This window comes from Capsicum annuum, chromosome 9, assembly GCF_002878395.1.
Source record: "Capsicum annuum cultivar UCD-10X-F1 chromosome 9, UCD10Xv1.1, whole genome shotgun sequence".
In the NCBI taxonomy this organism is placed as follows: domain Eukaryota; kingdom Viridiplantae; phylum Streptophyta; class Magnoliopsida; order Solanales; family Solanaceae; genus Capsicum; species Capsicum annuum.
In genome coordinates this window covers 200090304-200109817 of record NC_061119.1, presented here as the reverse complement: position 1 = coordinate 200109817, position 19514 = coordinate 200090304, and the positions used below count along the sequence as shown (strand labels likewise).

The following is a 19514-nucleotide window of genomic DNA, read 5'->3' as shown; positions in this document are numbered from 1 at the left end:
TACGCGTCACTCCTTCAAAAATACGGTATTCAGAAAGCAAAGAAAGGTTATGTTAGTGAAAATGATGATCCTCCAAAATCAAGGACAAAAACTATATTAATTCCTGATTAAAGTGGAATAGTTAGCACTGAGTAGTCTTAGTGAAGAATATTGTGAAGAATTTTTTAAATTTTGTTGGAATTTGTTAAGAATGTTAAATGTTAAAGCACTTTAGATGTTTTGTATGGCAGAATATAAAAAATTGATTATTTTTTTATGAATATGGTGAAACTTTCTTTTTCTTATGTATTTGTTAGGAATGATGAATGTTGCATTTGATGAATGTTGCATATGATAACATATACACAGATATGTACTTTTCAAGTGTATAGGAAAAATGAATAACCTACATTTTTTTATGTGTGTATATGTTTACATATGCATAGTGCATTATAAAACTTAATAATGTATGTTGAAAAATATACATAAATGTACATGTAATTTTACATAATCTAGATAATACACATAGCTGAGTTAAAGGCTATATCTACAAGTTATGTATGTTAGCTAATATACATAACTGTGTTACATACTGATTTCAAACATTACTCAAATTAACCCAGTGTCTACATAAACAACACAAATAAGAAAAAAAAAGTAACACTGAAATTTAAATCAAATTAAACTAAAATTTATTTCGACGCAAAAATAAGAAACTGAAACATATCAGTGAAGTAATTCCTAAATAAATGATAACAAAAAATCAGTGATTACTTTTCAGGAGTATAGCAAAATAATTAATCAGTTCTCCTTCGGGAAAAAATTACATGAACACCTATTGTGCCCTTTATGGCCGCATCGTTCACAACGGTTTGTGCTTGACGAAAATGTTTCGCTGGATTTCTTCTTCCGCCCTTTCTTCAGCCTTTTTGAAAGTCTTTTGTATATCGGTGGCAACACTCTTCCTCATCTACACTTTTGGGAACACCCCAGTCTTTCTTAGCTGGCATCGAAATGACTGGAACTTCATATGTCTTCATCAATGTGTTTCGCTTGTAGTATTCTGAATAGTATGGTTCAAAATCTTTTACATGTTTAGACTTTAAGACAGTTATAGCAATCACAAAGTATTTGATCTATTTGGATCCTCTCACAGTTGCATGAGACACTTTCAAGGTTAACAATGTATCTTCTCCCAGATTCATAAACCGAATATATATAGGTTGAAGAAGTCTTCACCTGAACAATTAAAAACAAAATACAACCACAGATTTTTTTTCTAGAAAAATAAGTTTAAATACACTTCTTTTCAGTCAAACAAATACTACATATAAATGCACAATTAAAAAATTACAATTTTATACATACCATCATTTTTCAAAGCTTCCATACCGTTGAGAGTTAAAATTTCTTCAAATCGATGACCCAAAGACATACTTGTATAAGAAGCTATTTCACTGTTCTTCCAGTTCCAAGAATAACATTCGAACCTCTTCTAAAAACTCATATATTGGCAATTCTCGAGCCTCTACCAAACACTCATTAATACACTCAGCAATATTCGAGGTCATCATCCGACCTCTGTTTACTGGTGAATAACATCTACTCTACTTTTCATATCCAACTTCTTGTAAATATTTTTCACTCTCAGGTCAGCTTTTTCATTCTTTGCCATTAAATAGTCAAAATCATCTTTTCTATAAGCTTTAACCATTGAATAATACAAATCACTGATACTTTTTTTACTCTTACGAAAGTAACTACAAATATTTTTTCAGAGATATCAAATGCATGCAAAATGTGGGACATTTGGGTATACAACACTGATAGCTTTGATAATAGTTTCGATCCTATCAGATACAACACACATATTTTCACGTTCACCAAATGCAATTTTGAACTGATTGAAAAACCATGTCCATGAATTGTCATTACCACTATCCACAACCCCATACGCAAGCGGTAATATGCATCCTACGTTACGTATAAATCATATTAGTAAAAAAACACAAAGATTTTTTTTTTTTTGAAAAAATACAAAAAATTGTTAAAACTGTTTTTTCAAACACTTAACTAGCTATTTATATGAAATACAATGTATGTTAAAAAAATATAACATTATATGTTAACTTTTTACATACCTGCACCATCAAGAGTACTTACTGAGAGGAAAGTCCCTTGATATGGTCCACTTAAATGCGCACCATCAACAACAATAATAGGTCTGCAATACTCAAAATCTCTTATCATGGGATGCAACACTATAAAGAGATACATGAACTGATTATTCTATGACTTGTGCATTGCAATGTGTGAATTAGGATATACATTTTTTAACATATAAATGTATCTTGGCATCTGTCTATAACCATCGGCAAGACCGTCCCTAAGCATCACTATGGCACGCTCCTTTGCACGCCATGCCTTCATATAATTTATATCCACATTATATACATCTTTCATTTCTTTGATGATTTCCCCGGGTGTGTGCCTTCTCTTATGGTTAACTAATTTAGGAGCCGTGAATTCACAGACAAAAAAAGTAGTCGCCAAAATATTCTGCAGTACCTTATCCCTCAAAGCGCATGTATATTCTGGTTTAAATCTCCGAATTATAAAAATATCTATTTTTTTGTAACTAGATGCTTCCAACGTCCACTTACATTCCTCATTGTAACATCGGAGGACATAGCTGAAATATAACAAAAGTCATTCAAATAATTATAATTTGTATCAATTCATAAATTTTTTATGATTTGATTGTTACAAATCCATCATACTTCAGTATAAAAAAGACATGCATAAACTTTCCAGATAGATAGCTATATATATTCTAGTAATTTACATTAAGAATGAAATATGTGAATTATGGATTCAATAACACATCTAACGACATATCACCACTGATGTATATGTTACAATATACATAGATGATGTCCATTGTCTCAACTGCCCATATCAAAATTGAAAATATATACAACACAAATATGATGTATATGAACTAGACATCTCACTATAAGTTTAACAACATACATTAACCAGTTATGTAGATGGACTAACTAAATACCAATTTTAAGATAACAGTGAAATATAGATATGCACTAACTTTTCAGATATTCAGCTATATATAATCTCGTAATTCACATACATTACCATGCAAAAATATTCATAACTTCTACATTCTGACAAACAGTTCTTCCAAAGAAGAAACTGAAACTGTGTTTTTCGATTTTATTTTGCAAAAAACTCCATATTTCATGCAACTCTATATAACATTGTAATAAAAAACAATAATTCAATTTATGACATTCAAGAATTACTATATCGTACCGCTCACTATAAAAAGATAACATATTACCTTTTTTGTCTGATCGTTTTACCTTGACATTGAATTCATTAGTCACCATATATTCGATATCACTGAAACGAGCGTCTTTTTATCCTTATACATTTGTTTCACCTTCACATCAATACTCTTTCTATCGCATATCAAGTTATCTATTTCAACCTTCGAGACATACAAAGCATATTAATTTTGTGTCTCCGCAACAGCGAGAGTCATAGCATCAGATTCAACACCTTCCAGGCAAACAACAGCTCTTGTTTCTCTATCGAACTCTATGTCTTCTTGACATTTATCGGTAGTTGAAATGCACAACGGATACATCACGAACGTTGGTTGAGTTTTCTTCAACTCGGCATACAACCAAACGTTATTATCATTACGGATATGAAAAGGTAAATCATTATCGTCGACAACATAACGTACATTAATAATTTTTCGAGCTTCATCAATGTTTAATTTTGTGGCAATTGATGAAATCAACCTCAAATAATTTACTAATTCAGCGACAACGATCCCTTCACTTTTATAATTCACATATTCTGTTTTGAATCTCCATTTACTTGAGTACCTTGAAAGAATAGCAATATTCATCTTCTTAAATTCGAAATAATTTTCTCTTCCAAAAACAACATAAAAAGACCTCAAATTGTATTTGATTTATACTTTTACGTCAGAATTGAGTTTTTATGTATTTGTGGTTTTCAAATTTTGAAATTCTGTTGATCTTACATGATTTAAGGGATGCAGTAATCCACTTATTTAATTAGTTGCGTTATTTTACGTCCATAACTTTTGAATATCCGTTACTTCCTTTTTTTAAGGACACTAACATATTTGAATAGACATACGTTGCTATGTATATGTCGGTTAACGAACCTATAATATATTAAAAGTGTGAAGGCCTTTAGAAAAGTGAATTGAACTTTTTCCCCTTCGTTAAAATAGTCCGCTTTAGACAAAATCGTCTTTTATCATTTTCCCTACAATTAAATTCTTCAAAATAAATATACTAAATTTTTTCTACAATTAAATTCTAACCAAATTTAGCTTTTTTTCTTAACTTAATTAGAACCCAAATTTTTTTCCCTACTTTATTAAAACAACCAAATTTAGCTTTTACCACATTTAGCTTTTTTCTCTACTTAATTAATTAAAACACACGATTTTTTTTCTTTCAATTTAAAACCACGAATTCTATCCACTATAGGTATGCGTGATTTCATAAGTCCTTAATGGACCTCTATGCTGTAATGTGAAGAAAAAGTACCAAACTTCCTTAAAACAATTTCAAATAGGAATTGCATGTTTGAATGTGCGTGTAGCTGCACCAATTCAAAATTGGATTCTAATCTAAGTCTTTTTCTTTCAACCAAAAAATCACTTTTCTCCTACACATTCAAATTTGTATCATCTTTGGTCTGCATATTTTGTCCTTCTCTATAAACTCTTGATTTTTTCCATTATTCATCGTTATAAGCAGTTGCAATCTTTCATTATTCTTCGTCTCAGTACAGTTTCAACAATTTTATTTTCAGGTTTTTGTCGTTATATCATCTCTCCCTTTTGTTAATTTAAACACAATATTACTTGCTATGCCAACATAAATTGCTTAGTTTAATTTAGATTAATGTGTCATGTTAACTCAATATAATTTATTTTCTACTGCTCATAACTAACCCTCTTTATCTACGAACCTACTACATATTTAGGTATAATTCTTCTCATCTCACAAATTTACCTCTATTCTACGTTCTTATCTTCTATGTGTCCTTTTAGAAGAATATATTAATTTCTATTGCTCATAACTAACCTTCTTTATCTACCCACCAACCAACAAGATTCACATATTCAGGTATAATTCTTCTCATCTAACAAATTTACCTCTACTATGAAATTATACGTTCTTCGTATTGTTTTGTTGCAATTTATAGGTGATAGATGAATGTCGATCAACTTTGAGAATTTTTTTGATAAAGGTTAGGTTTAATTAAATAAATTCTCCAAAAGATGTTGAATTTAATTATTGTATTTATCTTTATTATTTAAACAAATATCATATTTAGTGTAATATTTGAACTCAATAAAGTGAGATACACGCGCAAGTCGCGTACACCTAAACTAATGTATATTAATAGGGAGAGAGACTAAACTAACTAAAAAGATAGGAGAGGGTGTAATTACTTCTAAAAAATTGATATTTATGTTATTTATACCATTTTAATCTCCATTAATTACCAGCTAATGTGAGCTGTCGGTATACCGAAAATTGTTCTAATATTTTATAATTACAGCCAAGTGGGATAATATTAATAATTCCTATAAAGTCAGCTCTTTCCTTCCTTGCTTTCTTTCTTTGCATGGAACAATGTTTTTTGCAATAATCATTTTTGCCGTTTTAAAAAAAGGAAAATTAAAGACAATTTTCTTGGATGCGTTTTGTTTTCCATGTTGGCATTCCAAGGTAAAAAAAAACGACTCGTGGAACTCTCAACATCACTCTTTCAATTTGGTATGGATTTATTTAATTTAGTTGGTCTAATTTGGGTTAAAAGAAGGAATTGGGTAATTTTTATTGAAATTAGGTGTTTTTATTGATTTTGGGGAAATCTGTTAATTGAGGGTCATACATGTGAAGTTTACTACCGCCGAAGATATATTTAGTCATGTAGTATAAGTAAGAGCAAAGTTAATCAATAAGTAAAACAGAGAATATTTTTAATATTTTTTTCATTTTTTTTTAATGATAAATATAGTTGAGTAATTTTAAAAAATAAAATCATTAAGTTGACCGACTTATACATCACAAACACCAATAGTTTGCTAGATAATTTCTTCAATGAATTTTATTCTACTCCTTTTCAACTTATACATCACAAACACCAATAGTTTGCTAGATAATTTCTTCAATGAATTTTATTCTGCTCACTTTGAAAAGGAGTCAAAGAAGATGGCTTTCCAATTTTCTGTGCTGGAAGAGACTTCAATTTACCTTCAACAACGATACATTAAAAATAGAAGAAAGTTCAAGGCCAGAAAACTAAAAAGAAGAATTAAAAAAGGAAAAAATAAAGCCTTTTTCTTGGATGATTTTTGTTACCATGTCAGCAACTTGTTTCGATAAAGAAACATATTTGTTTTTTTAAAGAAAATGTTTTCTTAAGGAAAAATTAAAGTCATTCTTAAAGAACTTATTTTCTTAAAGAAATTGTTTTGCAAAACTTTTGAAAAATCGAAAATGAGAAAATGGTTTACTCCATTCGAAACACACTCTAAAGGGTCATTTGGTAGAGTATATTATAAAATATAATGTATGCATTAGTTACTGTATACTTTTAGTACCTTCTTTGGTACCTTTTTTTGCTTGTGTATAATTAATACAAACATTAGTTATACACTCTATTATGTATTGAAGTGTGTATTAGTAATACAAAGATTTTAAACATATGCATTAACTTATTAAATGACCTTAATACCCCTCAATTTTTCTCTAAAAATATTTCACAATTCTTTTTCCCACCATTTTAATTTGCAATAGTGAATCTCTTCAAAATATTTCACAATTTCTTTTTCCATCATTTTAATTTACAACAATGAATAGTTGATGTAAATAACTATAACATATTTTTGTTTTGCCTTGAAAGTCTTTACAAAGATTTAAAAAAAAATTGAGACTATTTCTTAATTTTACGTCTTGTATTTTATTTTTATTTCGGCTATACTAATCCGTCAGCGTAACGTTGTTGCGCAAAGACGAAAATCTTGTAATTAATTCTAAACCTCTATATATTAGTTCAACAATACTAATTATGTTTAAGATGACAAAAGAACTTTGTTGCAAAAAAGTGTACAAAATCAAAGAAGGGTATTTTTGTAAACAAACTTTTCTTTTATAGAAATTATGTAAGATGTATTATTTCTTATTCTTATGCATCAAATCAAACAATGTATAAGAAATAATACATGTATAACTAATACAAGTATAACTAAAACAAGTATTACTAATACACTATGGGGTCGTTTGGTAGAATGTATTAAAATGTTAATGCATGCATTAGTTTAATGTGTATTAGTAGTACCTTGTTTGGTATATCTTTTTACCCTATGCAAGTACTAGTTATACACTCTATTGTGTATTGAGGTGTGTATTACTAATACCTCAAAATTCATGACATTAGTAATGCAATGAATCTAATGCATGCATTAACATGCTTAAAGACCTTATTACCCCTCCAACAAAATTTTGCATCCTTTCCAACATATATATTGAAGGTATTATGTAAACAAAAATATTTTTTTAAAAAACTTATGTAATTCATATTTTTTTTAATACATCGAACTAAACACTGTATAAGGAAAATACAAGTATAACTAACACAAGTATTACTAATACAAGCATTACTAATACACTATATTTTGCATTATTCTTATACACTTTACCAAACGACCCCTATATTCTGCATCGTTTTTATACACTCTACCAAACGACCCCTAGCTCTCATAAGCGGTTCGATGACGTCATGACCATTTATGATTGTATAGATTCTAGGGAAAATTACCCCAAAAATTTATTACATTTATCCAACTTGGTTTTGCTTGATTAAAGTGTGCCCTCCTGTCATGTGAGACATAAAATGGGGTAACATCATGTCTTTATTGTTCATTTATAATTTTTTTTTTTTCTCAATTGACTTGGTCATACAATAATTTCTCCCTTCAAAAAGTCTTGTGAAAACAGGAGAGATGTAGATGGGTCAAGAAAAGAAGATTTCAGTTCATTCTCACCCACGAAGATTAGTAGCATTCCCACTTACCATCAACCTACTAGTTTAGGGTGGAGGCAGTTCAAACTACTATAAATATGTATGGATTCTGATAACTGATTTTGTAAGAACAGAACATTATGCTATTTGCTGAAAACAAACAAACAAAAAAATGGGGCATCTCTTTTTCTTTTGTTCACTCTTCTGTTTTGGCTTTCTAAGTCAAAGCATTTCTTCATCCTCTGTGCATCATCTTTGCTCTCCCACTGAAGCTTCTGCGTTGCTTCAGTTCAAACAACCCTTTGAAATATCCTCTACCTCCCACTGTGATACTTCTCACCCAAAAACAGTCTCATGGAATGACAGTATGGATTGCTGCACTTGGGATGGAGTCACTTGTGACTTGTTAACCGGTCATGTTATCGGCCTCGACCTCAGTTGCAGTCTCCTTAATGGAATTATTTATGCCAACAGCAGCCTTTTCCAACTTCGTCATCTTCAGACACTAAACCTTGCTAAAATTTACTTTTATCCTGAATTAAAATTAGAAGATAAGTTAATAATTGTGGTAAGAATAGCAAAAGAAAATAAAGAAATAGACTCGGCCGCTAGAGGAATTTGAGGCATCTCAACCTTTCTGATTCTTTCTTTGTAGAGAAAATTCCAACAGAGATCTCATGCCTTTCCAATTTGGTTTCACTTGATCTTTCTATTTCTTATATAAATGGATTACAACTTGATCAGAGAACATTTGAAACAGTGCTTCAGAACTTGACAAATCTGAAGGTAGTTTCTCTCTTTGGTGTCAACATCTCATCTCCGATACCTATGAATTTGTCTTTCTCCTTAAGGAACGTGGATCTTAAGGTAACCAATTTGCAAGGTGTTCTCACAAAAAGCTTTTTCCTTCTGCCAAACTTGGAAAGGCTCTACTTGAGTAATAACTATCTTCTCAAAGGAGTTTTACCAAAGCTCCATCCGAGCAACACTCTGTTGGAGTTGGATATTTCATACACTGGAATCTCCGGTGAGGTGCCTGATTCAATTGGCACTTTGAGTTCCTTGAATCGCTTGTACCTCAATGGATGTCAATTCTCCTGGTCAAATTCCTGATTCCATTGGCAATCTTACACAAATTAGGTACTTGAATTTCGGTAATAATCATTTCACCGGCCATGTTCCTTCCACAATCTCTAAATTGAAGCAACTTAGAGTTTTAGTTTTTTCATCTAACTCCCTTGGAGGCAAAATTCCCAATGTTTTTTCTAACCTTCAATTGCTACATTATTTAAGTCTTGCTAATTGTAGCTTCATCGGTCTGTTTCCTTCTCCAATTTTAAGCTTGAAACAACTTGACTACTTAGACTTGACGAGAAATTCCCTATTTGGACCACTGCCTATCAATATAAGCATGCTTCAAAAGCTAACCGAACTGGATTTGTCTTACAACTCACTGAATGGTACCATGCCATCTGAGGTGTTTAGCCTCCCTTTGCTATCTTCATTGTCACTCCGTCATAATCGTTTCAATGGTCCTTTTCCTCAATCACTTGTGAATATCACAAGCCTTGTAAACCTTGAACTTTCATAAAATAACATCACCTTCGGTGCGGGAATACAAATCACTTTTCCTAGCCTAAGAAATTTGTTCTTATCTTGTGAACTAAAGGATTTTCCACACTTCTTGAGAAATGTAAAAACACTTCAGGTCTTGGATATTTCTAAAAATAAGATTCGTGGTCAAATCCCTAACTGGTTTAGCAATATTAGGTGGGAATCCTTGTGGTACCTAAACCTTTCGCATAATTCATTAATAGGCCACCTACAACAACTTCATCACCATAATTTAGAGTATCTTGATCTTAACTCTAATTTACTTCAGGGTCCACTACCTTCATCCATATGTAACCTAAGCACGCTTCGAATTCTGGATTTATCACGCAACAACTTCAGTAACTTGATTCCGAGTTGCTAGGGAAGCATGGCTAGGCTAACGGTGTTGGACTTAAGAAGGAACAATTTCACAGGGAGACTTCCACCATTATGTGCGCAGAGCACTTCATTGAGTACCATTATCTTGAATAGTAATCAATTTGAAGGACCTGTCCCTGTGTCGTTGCTCAACTGTACTGGTTTAGAAGTTCTTGATTTGGGGACTAATGCGATAAATGACACATTTCCAGCTTGGCTAGGAACACTTCAAGAACTGCAGGTCCTTATATTAAAGTCCAATCTGTTCCATGGGCCTATTAGTTCTTGTCAAACTGAGTTTTGCTTTCCCAAGGTGCGAATTTTCGATCTTTCTCTTAATGAATTCAGTGGCTCACTTCCTGCAAAAGTTTTTGGAAACTTCAAGGCAATGATTAAATTAGACGGCGAAGACACAGGAGAGATCAAGTACATGGAACCATCTATGACGTCATCTTACTCATCGTATGAGGTTTCAGTGAGTTTGGTGATCAAAGGCCAGGATATTGAGCTAGAAAAAATCACCACAATAATGACAACCATTGATCTCTCGAGCAACCATTTTGAAGGTGTCATTCCAAAAACACTTAAGGATCTTGGCTACTCAATTTCTCCTGCCACTATCTCAAAGGTGATATTCCAATGGAATTGGGGCAATTGAATATGCTTGAAGCATTAGATCTCTCTTGGAATCGGCTTACTGGAAAGATTCCACAGCAATTGACAAGGCTAACATTTTTAGCGAAGTTAAACCTCTCACAATCTTCTTGTTGGACCCATTCCTCGAGGTCCACAATTCAACACATTTGAAAATGACTCCTATGGTGGAAACTTGATTTATGTGGTCCTACTTTATCAAAGCAATGTAGAACGAGTGTTCCGTCACATGTTCCTCAGCCATTGGATTCTGAAGAAGATGAAGATGAGTCATATTTTTTTAGTGGATTTACTTGGGAATCAGTAGTCATAGGCTACGGTTTTGGACTCATTGTTGGAACTATTGGATGGAGCCTCATGTTTAAAGCTGGTAAGCCTAAATGGTTTGTGGAATTTTTTGAAGGCATCATTCCCCACTGTCACGACCTGAACCGGGACCTAGCCGTGACGAGCATTTCGAATCATGAAGGCCCGAAACAACCCTATTTGTCTGATAATCATGCACATAACTCATATGATAAAAGAAATGCGGAAGATAAACAATATTACAGAAACATGGTCAAGAATCATATGAAATCAATAACGGAGAATAATATTCCACAATCTCAACACAACATCTCTATAACGTCTGTAAAATCTCTACTACATGACTGAAACAAATATCTATCTGAAAACTACGACAAGGCCCCCAGTAGACCCAAAACTACTAAATGATAAATGAAGCTGCCAGACAATCAGGCCTTCCGGAATATAGAAGGCTCACCAAGTGACTCTGCAATTCTGCCTGAGAATCTACTGATTATCTGGACCCCTAGACTGTGCCTCCGAACCTGGGAGGGAAGGGGATCAATACAAAAGTACTGGTACGCAGAGAAATCAAAACAAAAATATAATATTTTTGCAAAATATTGGTGAGAGCCATTATAAAGCAATTTCATATCCAACAATTTGAAAACACATAGGCAAAATGTAATAACTTTTCAACAACAATGTAATGCAGCTGGGTTAGGTGGAATACCCTACATATCACATTTGCATCAACTGTCAAACCTCGGTTGCCGCCAAGATTAGAGTATAAGTGAGGGGAAGACACACAAGATCACACAGTAGGGTGTCTCGACCCAATGGTAGTGCACAAGATCACAAAGTATGGCTCCTAACCATAGTCCCAACTTGGGAATGACATAAAGTCAGGTACGTAAAATCACAAAGCAGGGTACCAAATTCCCATGTCGGCAAACACGGTTCCCAGCGATGAGCTCTTACACTCAAACGCCTTCTTCGAGCATCCACCTATCTCATGTAAAATCAATGTATTCAAATTTCATCTGGTTCAATCACATATCATATTCTGTAGGGTATCGTCATACCCGACTTGCAAGTCATCAATATCACATCATTCTTCTCATTCAACCATTGTATTCAACAAGTTTCAACACAAATAGCCCTCTCATTTTCAAGTCAAAATCATATCAATTCTCAAAACATTTCATGTCATGCTTTTCAAGATGTTTTCAAACAATTTACATCATATTAACATTTAAAACAAATTCACATCAAGAGAGGGATTCCATATAATTCATGCTCTCAAATTAACACCTTTCCGAAACACATGCAGATACATATATAATATGTCAAATCACTTCGGAAATAGGCCTAAAGACCAAATCAATATTATAGAAACGTTCAAAACATGATTATATTCGTAGTTTCAAAACCCCCATTGTAAAAGCATGAATTTTTAAGCCCATGAGATTTTTGAGATAACCCCACGTACCTCTATATACGAAGATGATAGGTTTTTCTTGAAGCCTACGATCTGGGGATTCCAAATATGCAATTAGTTTAAAAAAATCCACGATTGAATCTTGAGTTTCTTGGGTTTTTATTTTGAAACCCTAAGGAGAGTTCTTGAGCAATTTTGATGAATGAAGGTGTATTTTGGGGTATTTGGGGACTGAATTTCGTATTTATGGCTAAATAAGGGTAGGAAAAGGACCATTTTGCCCCAAAAACGGAGTGTTTAAGTCACAGTAATGTATGCGGCGCACACCTTATCACATAATATAGGTTGTGAAGCGCACTCTTTATCGCACACATTAGGTTGTGCGTCGCACACCTTATGGCATAAGTTAGGGTGTGCGTCGCACACCTTATGCTGCACGACACACTCCACTTTGAAAAGCCATAACTTCTTCCTCGGGTGTCGGATTTTTGCGAAATTGGTATCATTGGAAAGATAATTCGAAGGCCTTTCATTTGATATATAGTAGGCACTCTAATTCAATATATAAAAATAGTAATGACCGATTGAAGTTGACCCAAGTTTTGACACTTACTAAAACTCAATCGATGGAAAAGCTTTCAACTCGTCCTTGAGTTAGGGGACCTCTATGATCTCAATTCATGCTCAACTAGATTTATACACCACATAGTTGATTAAAACACTATATTTACAATAAATTTATGGTTTTTGGAATGTGTACAAGTAGAAATGACAATTTACGTTCAAGTCTGAAAGCATCGGGTGTTACACCCACAAAAGAAGAAGGCTAAAGTATAGAGCTCGGAGTCGATGGACTTGATGGAAGACTGAAAGAGTCAAGTATTCTGTTTCAGTTTTTCTCTTTTGAATTTTCTGTTTTATTCTTGTATATTCTTGATAGTAACTTAATTGTATGTGTCATTGTAGCATTAATGGTTTTTCAAGTTAAAGTTTCTTTGTTTAAATTTCACACACCAACTATTTGTTGTTACCTTATCTTACCTGTACTATCACAAGTTGTTCCATGTTCCATTTTCCTTCCTGAACTGTCCTAGTTAAGCTGTACCTGTTCTCCATGGATGATTTCGATCGGTTTAATAATTGTTTCCGCTACAACTTTTGAAGGTTGTTTAGAGGCTATTAAGGAAGCATATGATTGGTTAGTGTTCGTCTTTCCCATAGCGTGAAGCTGGGGAGAGACTAGAGGCGTCTTCCATGGAAACTCTAGACCTCAAAGCTCGAATTTTGTTGAACAAATATTTACCACCCACCACAACATTTGACGGCAGTTAATATTTCCACGTGTGGTGTTAAGTATTTTGATGAATTTGAACTGGAAAAAGTTGTCGCAGAAGTTATAATGTTTTGTTTGTTGAAAGGACTTCAAAATTGTTAAAGAGTTTTTTATTAGAGTAAACTTACATGATAGTCGAACACGGAAACTGATCTTATCGATCTAGGCCCCGCCAAGTCAATTTTGAGCCAATTGGCCTCAAAATTCTTGTTTCGTTGTGATTTTAGGTATAGCTTCGAGGGTACTTGTGCCTCTTATCTCCTTTTTCCTCACTTGATTTAGAACAAGCAATAGATTCTCGCTTTGAAATATGGCTGTCAGGTTGGAAGACGGCGGAAGAGATGTTGATGGCCCAAAATAACAGAGTTCAACTAGCTCACAGTAGAAAAGACAAGACTAAAAGCATCACTATCTCATCCATGGACCACTAATTGATTCAATGACTTCAAAATTCTACACGGTATCATTAACTTAAAAGCAGTGCGACACATCTCGACCTTTTATGATTCTGTAGATTCCATGGAAAATTGCACTAAAAATTTATTGCATTTGTCCAACTTGACACATCATGTCTTTATTGTTCATTTCTTTTCCTCACGTGACTTAGTCGGCCAATAATTTCCCTCTTTCAAAAGTCTAGAGAAAAATTAGAAAATACAGCCAACAAGTTGGAAAACAGCAGAAAAGATTTTGATGGGCCAAGAATAGCAGAGTTCAATTAGCTTTAAACAACTCCGTGAATGTATAAGTTTCTTAACCCTTTTTCTACACCACTGCCTACTTGTTAAAATCTAATTGATAGGCAGCTTAAAGGAAGCAGTTATGTATGCATATCTCTTTTTAGTAAGTTGAATGATCATCCCGTTTTTAGTGTGAAAGTCTTCTACAAGACGCCAGAAGAGACTATCTCGGAAATTTGTTAGAAGTTACTTCCCAGAAAATTTATCTGCAGTGTGCAATCTTTCAACATTAAATATTGACATGGTATTATTTTATTCACTTATACAACATTAAAAAATGGGACGTCTGTTTTTCTTTTATTCACTGGTCTGTTTTGTTTTGCTAAGCCAAAGCTTTACTTCTTCCCTTATGCATCATCTTTGCTCACCGAGTTAATCTTTTACTTTGCTTCAGTTTAAGCAACTCTTTGAAATATACGATGAGAAACCTGATTGGTGTAATTTCCTAGGGAAAACTTGTCCCGAAAACGATGTCTTGGAATGACAGTACAGATTGTTGCACTTGGGATGGAGTCACTTGTGACATGTTAACTGGCCATGTTATCGGCGTGGACCTTAGTTGTAGTCTTCTTCATGGAACTATTCATCCCAACAGCAGCCTCGTCCAAGTACATCATCTTCAGACACTAAACCTTGATAACAATTACTCAATTATTCATCGATCCCAAATGACATTGGCCGCTTAAGGAATTTGAGGCATCCAACCTTTCCGACTCTTCCTTTCATGGAAACATCCCATCAGAAATTTCATAACTTTCAAATTTGGTTTCACTTGTTCTTTCTTCTTCGTCATTTGGATTGCAACTTGACCAGAATACATTTGAAACACTGCTTCAAAACTTCACAAAACTAGAGGTACTTTCTCTCTATTCTGTCAATGTCTCATCCCCGATACCTATGAATTTGTCTTCCTCCTTAAGGTACGTGGATCTTGAATCAACCAATTTGCAAGGTATTCTCACAAATAGCTTTTTTGATCTACCAAACTTGGAGATTCTCAATTTGGGTTACAATGGTATCTCTGGTGAGCTGCCTGATCAATTGGCACCTTGAAGTCTTTGAATTACTTGTACCTCTTTCAATGTGCCTTCTCTGGTTCGATTCCTGATTCCATTGGCAATCTTACACAAATTAGGCAGTTGGATTTTAGTAAAAATAATTTCACCAGTCATATTCCTTCAACAATCTCTAAGTTGAAGATGCTCACACGTTTAGACCTTTCATCCAACTCTCTTGAAGACGAAATGCTGATGTTTTCATTAACCTCCAAGAGCTAGTTGAATTGGATCTTTCTAACAACAGCTTCATTGGTCCATTACCCTCTTTAATTTTAAGCTTGACACGTCTTCAACGCTTAGACTTGCCGAGTAATTCCTTATCCGGTCCATTGTCAAGCAACACGAGCATGCTTCAAAAGCTAACTTTTGTGGATTTGTCTTATAACTCACTGAATGGTACCATACCGTCTTGGGTGTTTAGGCTTCCTTTGCTATCTTGGTTGTCGCTTGATCATAATCAATTAAGTGGACTAGTTGATGAGCTCAAAGCAAACACGACATTAGAGTATTTGGATTTACGTCATAATCAATTCAGTGGTCCTGTTCTCCGATCACTTGGAAATCTCGTAAACCTTGTAACCCTTGATCTTTCATCAAATAACATCAGCAGTGATGTGGGAATATGAATTACTTTTCCTAGCCTAGAAATTTTGCAGTTATCATCTTGTGAACTGAAGGATTTTCCACACTGGTTGAGAAATTTAAAGAAACTTTCACTCTTGGATCTTTCTAACAGTAAGATTCATGGTCCAATCCCTAACTGGTTTAGCGGCATGAGGTGGAACTCGTTGCGGTTTCTAAACCTTTCTCATAATTCATTAACAGGCCACCTACAACAATTTCATTACTATAAACTACATCTATCTTGATCTTAAATTTAACTTTCTTCAGGGTCCACTACCTTCATCCATTTGTAACATGAGCAGCCTTACCTTTCTAGCTTTATCACACAACTACTTCAGTGACTCGGTTCCTCATTGCTTGGGAAGCATGGTTGAGCTATCTGTGCTAGACTTAAGAGGAAACAATTTCACGGGTAGTCTTCCACCATTATGTGAGCATAGCACTTCATTGAGTACCATTGTCTTGAATGGTAACGGATTTGAAGGACCTGTACCTGTGTCTTTACTTAATTGTCATGGATTAGAAGTTCTTGATATAGGGAATAATGCTATCAATCACACATTTCCAGCTTGGCTAGGAACTCTTGAAGAGCTGCAAGTCCTTATATTAAAGTCGAACAAGTTCCATGGACCTTATAAGTATTAGGCAAAAATTTTCCTTTCCCCACGTTGCGGATTTTCGATCGCTCTTATAATGAGTTAGAGTGGCTCACTTCCTGCAGAAGTTTTTCAAAACTTCAAACCAATGATAAAATATGACACAAATAAAGGTGGCATAAGATATATGAAAAAATCATTTAACTCATCTTATATAATGTACGAGGATTCAGTGAGGTTGGTGATCAAAGGAAACGATATTGAGCTAGAAAGAATCACCACAATTATGACCACCATAAATTTGTCAAGCAACCATTTTGAAGGTGTGGTTCCGAAAACACTAAAGGATCTTGGCTCACTTTGGCTACTCAATTTATCCTTTAACAATCTCACAGGTGATATTCCAATGGAACTGGAATAATTGAATATGCTTGAAGCGTTAGATCTCTCTTGGAATCGGCTTACTGGAAGGATTCCGCAGGAATTGACAAGGCTAACATTTCTAGCAAAGTTAAACCTCTCGCAAAATCTTCTTGTTGGAAGCATTCCTCGCGGTCCACAGTTCTAACACATTTGAAAATGACTCGAATGCAATGGCGGATCCAGGAATTTATTTCAGGGGGTTCGAAAAAATTAAAATATAAATGTGTGAATATGTCAACAAAATATAATTTCAAGGTATAGCAGTTGTACATGCGTTCTTTTTGCTATTACAGCTGTATAGGACAGCTACTATAGCAGTAGTGCAAAACAGATTTTAAAAAATAAAGCGAAGTGTTAGAAAAATGCATAAGAGCTGCAACAGTTTAATTTTTATGTTATCTGTTAGAAGTTAATATTAGTCGGCAGTAAAATTAGTTTCTAATCCTTATCCGTATCTTTAGGAGTTGGTTATTTTTTCCAGTTAGGATTGTAAACTATAAATAATTTTAATTCTACAATAAAGCTGTAGTTTTTGCTTTCACCAATCTCTCTCTGTTAAAGTTATCAAACTCATGTTCCACTTGTTCATCAACAAGTAAAATCAGTTTCTTATGTTCTTCACTCTCTGGAAACTAACAATTGGTATCAAAGCACTTACTTCTTGAGAGATCTATGGGTGTTTCATAAAAGTAATAACTGAAACAAGACAAGTTTCTGAAGCATGGAAGCAGAATCAAGTTTTTCAACTATGGCACCACCTGTTTTTAATGGTGATAACTATCAGATTTGGGCTGTAAGGATGGAAACTTATCTAGATGACATGGATATGTGGGAGGCAGTTGAAGAGGATTATGAAATTCCTCCATTGCCTAACAATCCAACTATGGCCCAGATCAAGAACCATAAAGACAGGTAAACCAGAAAATCAAAGGCAAAAGCCTGTTTATTTTCAGCAGTATCTTCTTCAGTTTTCACTCGAATTATGTCTCTATAGTCTGCCAAAGACATATGGGATTATCTCAAGTCAGAATATGAAGGGGATGAGGGGATCAAAGGTATGCAAGTTTTGAATCTTATAGGAGATTTTGAGATGCAGAAGATGAAAGAAATCGAAACCATAAAAGATTACTCTGAAAGGCTCCTGAACATAGCAAATAGAGTAAGATTGCTTGGTTCCGTGTTTAATGATCCTCGTATTGTTGAAAAAATTCTAGTAACTGTGTCGGAAAGATTTGAAGCAACCATAACTACTTTGGAAACACCAAGGATCTGTCCAAGATCACCTTGGCGGAGTTGTTGAATGCTTTGCAGGCTCATGAACAACGAAAGGTCATGAGAGATTAAATAAATACCGAGGGAGCATTGTTTGCCAAGCCTCAAGATGGAGGTAAAGATAAAAAGAACAAGAACAAGAAGAATGATGAAAGCGCTTCAGCAGGTACTGCAACAGGAAAAACTGGAAACAAAAAGAAAAGTTTTCCTCCATGTAAGCATTGTAACAAGAAAGGCCATCCACCATACAAGTGTTGGAGAAGGCCTAACGCTAAGTGTAGTAAATCCAATCAACTTGGGCATGAAAAGATTATTCCTATACAAGGAAAGGGAACGGTTGCTATTCCAAGTCACTCAGGTACAAAAACAATTTCTGAAGTGTTTTATGTACCTGAAATAGATCAGAACTTGCTTAGTGTTGGTCAATTGATGGAAAACGACTTCAAATTAAATTTTGAAGATAAATATTGCTTGATCAAGGATGCATCAGATCAAGAAATATTTAAAGTAAGAATCAGAGGTAGAAGCTTCTCATTAGATCTATTTAAGAAGGAGCATGTGATTTTTTCAGCCAAAGAAAATGTTGCAGAAGTATGGCACAAGAGACTAGGACATTATCACTATGAAGGGTTGCTTAAAATGCAAAAGGCAGAAATAGTCGAGGACCTACCTGTCTTAAGAAGTGAATTCTTCAAATTGCCTTGCGTGTCAATATGGGAAACAAAGCAGACTTCCATTTCCAAAATCAACTTGGAGAGCATTAAAGAAATTGCAATTAATTCATACCGATATAGCAGGACCTCAAAGGACTCCCTCACTAAAAGGTAGTCTTTACTATATCATTTTTGTTGATGATCTAACTCGCATGTGTTGGATTTACTTTCTCAAGCGTAAGTCAGAGGCTGCTAATGTCTTTCGGAAGTTCAAAGTAAAAGTAGAAAATAAAGCTGCTTGTAAAATTCAGTCTATATGAATAGAAAATGGAAAGGAATACACTTCTTAACAATTCAACATTTTATGTGAGGAAGCAGG

At 34.0% G+C, this 19514-nt stretch overlaps 1 protein-coding gene and 1 long non-coding RNA gene across 2 annotated transcripts; one reads left to right on the top strand and one right to left on the bottom strand.

Annotated features, from left to right (window-relative positions):
- Positions 1-654: 654 nt before the first annotated feature.
- LOC107841919 lies at positions 655-3955 on the bottom strand. The gene is made up of 2 exons (XR_007044526.1): positions 3338-3955; positions 655-2671 (listed from the first exon to the last, which is right to left on the bottom strand). It is a non-coding gene; the product is annotated as an uncharacterized LOC107841919 (long non-coding RNA).
- A 6111-nt stretch (positions 3956-10066) lies between these two features.
- Positions 10067-16836, top strand: LOC124887178 (receptor-like protein 33). Its single transcript, XM_047396364.1, has 5 exons — positions 10067-10684; positions 14959-15117; positions 15323-15429; positions 15749-16133; positions 16459-16836. Exons 1-5 carry the CDS (start codon positions 10067-10069, stop codon positions 16834-16836), a joined length of 1647 nt encoding a protein of 548 aa, XP_047252320.1.
- The last annotated feature ends 2678 nt before the right edge of the window (positions 16837-19514 follow it).